The 10007-nt window shown below is 53.3% G+C and overlaps 1 protein-coding gene across 2 annotated transcripts in view; it reads left to right on the top strand.

The window, feature by feature from the left end:
* Positions 1–2231: 2231 nt before the first annotated feature.
* The window catches only part of ttc27 (tetratricopeptide repeat domain 27), a 154248-nt gene continuing 146472 nt past the window's right edge, over positions 2232–10007 (top strand). Inside the window, exon 1 of one of the 2 annotated variants that reach the window (XM_055639932.1) lies at positions 2232–2437. In XM_055639932.1, coding sequence (XP_055495907.1) covers positions 2257–2437 — 181 coding nt within the window. In that variant the 5' untranslated portion in view covers positions 2232–2256. The remainder of the gene's footprint in view (positions 2438–10007) is intronic. The other variant, XM_055639931.1, reaches the window with a different exon arrangement.

The following is a 10007-nucleotide window of genomic DNA, read 5'->3' as shown; positions in this document are numbered from 1 at the left end:
ACATTATTACTCTGGGCTATGTCATGGTTTGACTTTCATCCCCCACTACAATCAGTCTGCAGAAGGGTCCTGACCTAAATATTGCCTATCCACGTTCTCCAGAGATGCTGCCTGACTCGCTGAGTTACTCCAGCTCTTGTTTTTTGTTTCTCTGGAATCAAAAACATGTTCTTCTATAAGAAATACCAAATGCTGGAGTAACTCAGCAGGTCAGGCGTCATCGTTCGAAAGATAGATAGATGATGTTTTGGGTTGGGATCCTTCTTCCTGTCCAGAAATATCGCCTACCCATGCAACTCCAGCACCCACTGGCTTTCTTTGTAAACCAGCATCTACGGTCTGAAGAATGATCCCATCTGGAAATGTCACCTATCCATGTTCTCCACAGATGCTGCCGACCCGCTGAGTTACTCCAGCTCTCAGTGTGTGTTATCAGCTGTTCCTTGTTTCTCCATTTTACTGCCTGCTTTGAAGTTCCCTTGTGTGTGACCCTTTCTCACAGCTCCCTCTGTGACTCCTGCTGCTTTCCCGCGATATGACCGCTCTGACCAGACTCGCTACCACAGACAATGCTTGCATGTGCCTCCATATTGTACCTCGTGGCTCTCAACTCCGGTTCCAGGACCCCCAATTTGGATACAACCGGGAATTCAAGAACCTGTCATCAATCCAGCACTTCCCACAATAAGTCCCCTGCCCTGCGTTCTACACTCTTGCCACACGGCTGTACCTGTGGCCACTTCCTCCGTCTCACTCAGACCCGCAATGGATCTCAACTTCACTTTATTCCCCACCGGGTGTACGCTTTCAAGACGAAAGTCATCACCTGAAACGTCACCTATCCATGTTCTCCAGACACTGCTTGCCCGCTTGGATTTGCTCCAGCACTGTTTCTTTTTGGTAAACCAGCAACTGCAGTTCCTTGCTTCTGCATGATTTTCTAAACTTGTGAATAACGCCATGTTGGAGACTGAGGAAGGTAAATACAGTAAACACTCGTTATAATAGAAACATAGAAAATAGGTGCAGGAGGAGGCCATTCAGCTCTTCGAGCCAGCACCACCATTCATTGTGATCATGGCTGATCGTCCCCAATCAATAACCCATGCCTGCCTTCTCCACATATCCCTTGATTCCACTAGCCCCTAGAGCTCTAACTCTCTTTTAAATCCACCCAGTGACTTGGCCTCCACTGCCCTCTGTGGCAGGGAATTCCACAAATTCACAACTCTCTGGGTGAAAATGTTTTTTCTCACCTCAGTCTTAAATGGCCTCCCCTTTATTCTCAGACTGTGGCCCCTGATTCTGGACTCGCCCAACATTGGGAACATTTTTCCTGCATCTAGCTTGTCTAGTCCTTTTATAATTTTATATGTTTCTATAAGATCCCCCTCGTCCTTCTAAACTCTAGTGAATACAAGCCTAGTCTTTTCAATCTTTCCTCATATGACAGTCCCGCCATCCCTGTTATAATGGACCACGTGGAGGGAGGGATGGTGTCTGTCTATTATAACTAAGTAAGGGATTATCATTGTAGGGCAACATGGATAGATGATGTTTTGAGTCCAGACCCTTGGTCAGGAATTGGGCCTGGAATTCAGGTGAGTTGACGGTCCCGGAGGAGAGGCGAGGATTGGCGGAGTGTGGGTGAGGGGCGGGGGGTGGAGTGTGGGTGATGGAGGGGCACTGTCGGTGAGGGTTGGTGGGGGGTTGGGGAGTGTGGGTGAGGGGGGTGCGGGCGAGGGTGGGAGGAGTGTGGGGGAGGAGGGTGTGGATGAGGGGAGTGGGGGGTGGGGATGGGGGGGGCGAGGAGTGTGGGTGAGGGGTGTGGGTGAGGGAGGGGGGGGGGTTGTGGGGACTGTGGGTGAGGGGGGGTGTGGGGGGCGAGGGTGGGAGGAGTGTGGATGAGGGGAGCGTGGGTGGGAGTGTCGGTGAGGGTTGGTGGGGGGTTGGTGGGTGTGGTTGAGGGGAGTGGGGGAGGTGGGTCGTCTGGTTTTGAGGGGGCCGTGGAGAGCCAGTGTGGTGTCGGCAGCCAGTGACACTCTGCCAGCCTCTCCACGCTCCTCTGCCTTGCATTGCCCCTATTCCTACTTTGCTATCACTTCTCCTCTCCATTGCATTACTCATATTTCTCTCTCCTCTCTCTAGCATCGCGCCAGCTCTCAGTCCCTCCCCTCCCCTCTCTGTCTGTGTCACTCTCTGCAGCAGCAGCAGCCGCGGTTGGTCGGGGCCGCCAGTAGACGCCGCTGCTGTACGATGACGATGGCGACCGCGCTGCCGGGACCACATGGAGCCGCCCCGGGACCAGCAGCTGCTGCACCGGGACCGGGACCAGGACCAGGACCGTGCGGGCTGGAGATGGAGCTGGAGCTGCTGCTGCTGCGGGGAGTCCGGGCTGGGCCGGCGGCGGGCCGGGGAGAGGAGCAGCGCGGAGCAGGTACAGGCTGGGCCGGGCTGGGGATTGCGGGGCGGCCGCGCCGGCACGGCACTGGGTCCTGCACTGGCACCGGGACTGGCACTGGCACCGGCACTGGCACTGGCACTGGGTCCTGCACTGGCCTGGGACCCGCACTGGGTCCTGCACTGGCACTGGGACCTGCACTGGCACTGGGTCCGGCACTGGCACCGGGACCGGCACTGGCACCTGGGACCTGCACTGGCACCTGCACTGGCACTGGCACTGGGACCTGCACTGGCACCGGGGCACTGGCACTGGGTCCTGCACTGGCACTGGGACCTGCACTGGCACCGGCACTGGCACTGGGACCGGCACTGGCACCGGCTCCTGCACTGGCACCGGCACTGGGACCCGCACTGGCACTGGGACCTGCACTGGCACCGGGACCTGCACTGGCACTGGGACCGGCACTAGGTCCTGCACTGGCACTGGGTCCTGCACTGGCACTGGGTCCTGCACTGGCACTGGGACCGGCACTGGGTCCTGCACTGGCACAGGGTCCTACACTGGCACCGGCACTGGGACCAGCACTGGGACTGGCACTGGCACTGGGACCAGCACTGGCACTGCGCCGCTGGCCCGGGTTCTGCTCCATCTGACCTCCACCAGCTGCTAAACAGCACCAGTGCAGGCGGGCATTGCTGGGCAACATGCAACCCTAAACCAATGCAACATATCTCCCCACATCTCAAACCTCTCTAGTCACCGGGGTAGTCACAAAAATGCCCTCCTCCCTCCCTCCCTCCTCACCTCCTCACCCTCATCCTCTTGCCCTCACACCTTCTCACCCCCTCACCATGGTGAGATAGGAGCTCACCAGTAGCAGTGGTGGGTCAGCATGGTCTCTGCTGGGACCACTCACATAAATACCTTGGCTGCAGGAATAGGGGCAGAGACTGGGTATTTATTTCCTGTTGAGTGATTCTCCAGCTACACAGCAAACACATCTAGATTATGCTAGTGCGGAGTGTGCTGGATTAGGCCCCATTTCACTGGCTACAACAACTTTCAACAAACTTGGCCACCATCAAGAGAATCAATTGATTGTCTTTCTATCCACCATGACTGACCTACATTGATTGCAGTGTGTACAAGGAACAACACATTGCAATTATTCACCCAGGCCACTGCAATACCACCACACAAACCCCCCATAAGGATGGCACAGCAGTAGAGTTGCTGCCTCACAGCGCTAGAGACCAGGGTTCAATCCTGACTAAGGCTGCTGTCTGTAAGGAGTTTGTACGTTCTCCCTGCAACCACGTGGGTTTCTCCAGGTGCTCCAGTTTCCACGTACACTCCAAAGACGTACAGGTTTGTAGACTAATTGGCTTGGTATAATTGTAAATTGCCTTTAGAGTGTGTTGGATAGTGCTAGTTTGTGGGGATCGCTGGTTGGCGATGACACGGTGGGCCGAAGGGCCTGTTTCCATGCTGTATCATTAAACTACAGCATTGAGGGCAAGGGCTACATGCACATCTTCAGCTGCACTTTCAAGGTGCCTCCTTGACTTGGAAGTTTAGTTTAGAAATATGGCGTGGAAACAGGCCCTTCGGCCCATCGAGTCTGCGATCTGCATCACTCACCCATTCTCACCAGTTCTGTGTGATCGCACTTTCTCATTCACTCCCTACACCGACAATTTTACAGAGAGCCGGCCAATTATCCTGCAAACCCGCACGTCTTTGGGATGTAGGAGGAAACCGGGGCACTTGGACGAAACCTACGTGGTCACAGGAAGAACGTGCAAACTCCAAACAGACAGCACCCAAAGTCAGGACTTAACCCACGTCTCTGGCACTGTGAGGCAGCAGCTCTAACAGCTACACCACTGACATCCCTTCTTCATTGCGGGGTTTTGTATTCTGGATTTCCGTAGGAGTTTCTTCACCTGAAGGACTACAGTGGTTCATAAACAAGGGTCACCACCACATTCTCAAACACAGTAGGGATGGATAGTGTTGAGATTAAATCAACAATTGGAGAGATTTGGACAATGAGGCAGGTTGGTCAATGTCCTCAGGATACAGATCACTTGGGAATGTGGGCAAAGAAACAGTAGATGGTGGTTCATTCGGGCAATTGTGTGCTGTTATATTTTGAGAAGCCAAAGGATTCTCAGGAGCATTGATGCACAGAGGGATCTTGGAATGCAAATGCAGAGCTCCCAGAAAATGGCCACACACACAAGTAGGTGTGGTAGTAGAGAAGGCATACATGTTGTCATTGGTCGAGATATTGACCATAAAAGTTAGTAAGGCATGTTGCGGCTTTGTAAGACATTAGTTCGGCCACATTTGTAATATTGTGTGCTGTTCTGGTCGCCCCATTGCAGGCAGGATGTGGAGGCTTTGGAAAGGGTGCAGAAGACATTCGCATTCTCCACCCACTGTGTAAATAAACTTGCCCCGCACATCTCCTTTAAACTTTGCCCCTCTCACCTTAAAGCATCGCTCTCTGGTGTTTGATGGTTCTTTCCAGGGAAAAAGATTCTAAATGTCTAATCTATCTATGCCTCTCTTAATAGTATATACTTTAGATTCTATATATCAGGTCTCCCCGCAACCTCCGCCGTTCCTTTTGAGACGGCACGGTGGCGCAGCGGTAGAGTTGCTGCCTCACGGCGCCAGAGACCCGGGTTCAATCCTGCCTACGGGTGCTGTCTGTACGGAGTTTGCACTTTCTCCCTGTGACCGCGTGGGTTTTCCCCGTGTGCTCCGGCTTCCTCCCACAACCCAAAGACGTACAGGTCTGTAAATTAATTTGGCTTTGGCAATAATTTTAAATTATTCCTCGTACGTACGACAGTGTTAGTGTGTCGGGAAACGCTGGTCGGCACATTCAACCGGAAGGCCTGTTTCTGCTCTGTGTTTCTAAACTAAACTGAACTAAAACAAATCAAATCTGTCCCTCTTCCTGTAGCTAACCACCCCTTAAAACAGGCATCGTTCTGGTAAACCTCCTTGGTACCCGTTCCAAAGCCTTCACATCCTTCATGTAATGTGGGTGAACAGAACTGCACACATTCCAGAAGATTAAGATGTACGGTTTTGCGACAACTTGCTCATATAGATACTGAACGGGCTGCTTTGTAGAAGACAGACAGTTGAGGTGGAAGGAAGATATTCTGCCTTGTGTTCTGTGACCACTGCGTCAGAGGCTTAAGACTGTGAATTTTTAAAATCATGAAATTGTAGATTGGCATTTGAGGGAAATTGTCATGTAGTATTAAAACGCTTTTGTGCTATTTGAGTCATGGAAAGCTATGGGATGGATCTGTGTGTAGCTGATCAGCATTCCAGTGGTCGCTGCTGGAGGGAATACTCCAAAGCCTCTTCATCCAAGTCCATCCCAATTTAACACTTTAATATAATGATATGACTCAAACATTTATAGAATTCAGTTGAGTGCATAGAATGCCTACGTTATGTATGGAATGCATTGTCATAGAGTCGTATAGCAAAGAAACAGCTCCTTCAGCCCAACTTGTGATGCTGCCCAAGATGTCCCATCTACACTAGTTCCACTTGCCTACGTTAGGCCCATATACTTCTGAACCTTTCCAAAACATGTACCTGTGTCGGTGTCACTTTCTTCCAGTGATGGGTAGGCACGGTTGGTGCCAGTAACCTGAGTGGGGGTGACACCATGACATCTGGTGGATGTGCTCGCCCTGATAAAGGTGTTTGTGATGCAGAGTTTATTTTGTGTATATAATTCGGGGCGGCACAGTGGTGCAGCGATGGAGTTGCTACCTTACCACACCAGAGACCCGGGTTCGCTCCTAACTACAGGTGCTGTCTGTACGGAGTTTGTACGTTCTCCCTGTGACTGCGTGGCTTTTCTCTGGGTGCTCTGGTTTCCTCCCAAACTCCAAAGATCCACAAACCTGACTGTCCCGGTAGACCCATTGTCTCTGCCTGTTCGTGCCCTACCGAACTCATTTCCAAATACCTTGACTCCATCCTACTCCCCTTGGTTAAATCCATCCCAACCTATGTTCAAGACACCTCAGACACTCTACGTCGTCTCCGCGCATTCCATTCTCTAGGCCCTCACCCTCTCATCTTCACCATTGACGTACAGTCACTCTACACCTCCATCCCCCACCAAGATGGTCTCAAAGCCCTCCGGTTGAAGTCCTTGACCGGAGAAGCAACCTATACCCGTCCACTGACACTCTCCTCTGCCTAGCGGAGCTGGTCCTTACCCTCAATAACTTCTCGTTTGACTCCTCCCATTTCCTCCAAATACAAGGTGTAGCATGGGCCCCAGCTACGCCTGCCTCTTTGTCGGTTACGTCGAGCAATCCTTGTTCAATACGTACCAGGGCCCCATCCCCGACCTCTACCTCCGCTACATCGACGACTGCTTTGGTGCCACCTCCTGCACCCACACACAACTGACTGACTTCATCCACTTCACCACTAACTTCCATCCGGCACTCAAATACACCTGGACCATTTCCGACACTTCCCTACCATTCCTTGACCTCACCATCTCCATCGCAGGTGATAGACTTCTGACCGACATCCACTATAAACCCACTGACTCCCATGGCTATCTGGACTACACGTCTTCCCACCCTGCTTCCTGTAAGGACTCCATCCCCTACTCCCAATTCACCGTCTACACCGTATCTGGTCCCAGGATGAGGTGTTCCACACCAGGGCATCTGAAATGTCCTCATTCTTCAGGGAACGGGGGTTCCCCTCCTCCACCATAGATGAGGCTCGCACCAGGGTCTCTTCCATACCCCGCAACACTGCTCTCTCTCCCCATCCCCCCCACTCACAACAAGGGCAGAGTCTCCCTAATCCTCACCTTTCACCCCACCAGCCGTCACATACAACAAGTAATCCTCTGTCAGTTTCGCCACCTCCAACGTGACCCCACCACTCGCCACATCTTCCCATCTCCCCCATGTCTGCCTTCCGCAAAGACTGCTCCCTCCATAACTCCCTTGTCAATTCTTCCCTTCCCTCCCGTACCACCCCCTCCCCGGGCACTTTCCCTTGCAACCGCAAGAGATGCAACATTTGTCCCTTTACCTCCCCCCTCGACTCCATTCAAGGACCCAAGCAGTCGTTCCAGGTGCGACAGAGGTTTACCTGCATCTCCTCCAACCTCATCTATTGCATCCGCTGCTCTAGATGTCAGCAGATCTATATCGGTGAGACCAAGCGGAGGTTGGGCGATCGTTTCGCCGAACACCTCCGCTCGGTCCGCAATAACCAACCCGACCTCCCTATGGCTCAGCACTTCAACTCCCCCTCCCACTCCGTATCCGACCTCTCTGTCCTGGGTCTCCTCCATGGCCACAGCGAGCAACACCGGAAATTGGAGGAACAGCGCCTTATATTCCGCTTGGGGAGTCTGCATCTTGGGGGCATGAACATTGAATTCTCCCAATTTTGTTAGCCCTTGCTGTCTCCTCCCCTTCCTCAGCCCTCCTGCTGTCTCCTCCCATCCCCCCGCCCTCGGGCTCCTCCTCCTTTTCCTTTCTTCTCCCCGCCCCCCCACCCCCCCATCAGTCTGAACAAGGGTTTCGGCCCGAAGCGTGGCCTTGCATCACCCGGCGCGGCGTTAATGGCCGCGGGACAATTGCCATCGCCCGCTGGGGGGGCTTTGACTCTGACATCGGGAGGGGAATGGGGAGTGCAGGGGAGAGATATGTTTTTTTGCCTTCCATCACAGCGAGGAGGAGATGCGCTGTGATGAACCCAACCCACAAGGTGGTGGGATCTTGCTTGACCCATAGCTGGGATCTGCTAGATGGACGCCAGGATGGGCCGACACTTTGCTTGTCTGGAGGGCAACTATCTCCTCCGACAGTCCCACTCAGTGTTGCCCGGGACCAAAGGCGGTCCCAGTTACCATGTGTTGCCACGAGAGGACATTGCGGGAGTCATGAGGACGCAGAGGTTGTAAACTGACATGGGGGGGGCTCACATTGTCAGCAGATTTGCCAGCCAGCCGGTTGTGTCTGCATTACCACCAGCACACTAGACCCATGCTTCGCTCACCCTGTGGCTCACACAACCCATAGATAAATACTATAGATACAAATCTTCATTGTATTAATCTGTGGGATATCTGATCAGCAGATTTGCCAGCCAGCCGGCTGTGACTGCATTACCACCAGCACACTAGACCCATGCTTCACTCACCCTGTGCCTCACACAACCCATAGATAAATACTATAGATACAAATCTTCATTGTATTAATCTGTGGGATATCTGATCTGTGTGGATAGCGTGCAGTACCAAACTTGTCACTGCACGTCGGGAAATGCCGCTGCGGGCGACCAGAAGTTCAGACAAGATAAAGGCCAGATAAAGTCCAGGTAAGTCCTGAGTCGGTGCTTCCCCACCGGAGACCGCGGCTTCAGGTTGGCGCAGGCTGCAGCAGGGAGCACCGCAGAGCCAGCGGTCGAAGCTCCCCCCCCAGGGATCCTCGATGAGGGACCCCGCTCCTGATGGTAAGTCCCCGCTGCGCCCGCGGTAGAAGTTGGCCGCGGGCTGGCGGTCGGAGCTTCTTCTCCTCCCGGGTCCCCAATGAGGGATCCCAGGCTACGGACAGCGCGCCAGCTGGAACTCTGCAGACCGCGGCTTCAGCGGGCCAGCGAACGGAGCGCTCCCCTCCTGCGATCCCCGGCGAGGGCTCGCCCGCTCCACGCCGAGAGTCCACGCTGCGCCCACAGCTGAAGCCCCGGGCACGTCTCTGGGAAAGGCAGCACCGATCCTCGATGTTAGGCCACGAGGGAGGCGACATGGAAAAAGTTACCTCCCCACACAAGACACCCAGAGACACATCAAAAACACACAGTAGGACAAACTGAACTGATTTTAAATTTCAGGTTGATAGGCTTTGTGTTACTGATATATTCATAGCATTTGTGGAAAAGGTGGGTTGCACCTTTGGTGGGTCACAAATCAGTCATGATCTCATGAAATGGAAGAACAGGGTGACACGGTGGCGCAGCAGTAGAGTTGCTGCCTTACAGCACTTACTGTGCCAGAAGGTTCGATCCTGACAATAGGTGCTGTCTGTACAGGGTTTGTACGTTCTCCCCGTGACCTGTGTGGGTTTTCTCCGAGATCTTTGGTTTCCTCCCACACTCCAGAGGGAAGTGAATCAAAGAGTTTGTGGCCAGGGTGAGAGGGGTCAGAGATGATCTTGCCCGCTCGCTTCCTGGCCCTTGCAGTGTACAGTTCATCAATGGAGGGAAGGTTGCAGCCAATAACCTTCTCTGCTGATCGGACGATTCGCTGCAGCCTCCAGGTGTTGTGCTTGGTGGCTGAGCCGAACCAGACCATGATGGAGAAGGTGAGAACAGACTCTACGATGGCCGTGTAGAATTGGACCATCATTGCCTGTGGCAGATTGTGTTTCCTCAGCTGCCGCAGGAAGTACATCCTCTGTTGGGCCTTTTTGTCTGTGGAGTTGATGGTGGCCTACCATCTTTAAGGTCCTTGGAGATGATGGTTTCAATGAACGTAAATTACTCCACAGATGTGACTGTGGTGTTGTTGATGGTGAGTGGG

The sequence above is a fragment of the Leucoraja erinacea genome, chromosome 8 (genome assembly GCF_028641065.1).
Source record: "Leucoraja erinacea ecotype New England chromosome 8, Leri_hhj_1, whole genome shotgun sequence".
Lineage (NCBI taxonomy): Eukaryota > Metazoa > Chordata > Chondrichthyes > Rajiformes > Rajidae > Leucoraja > Leucoraja erinaceus.
The sequence above is the reverse complement of the archived record's forward strand: the minus strand, read 5'-3'. Positions and strand labels throughout refer to the sequence as shown.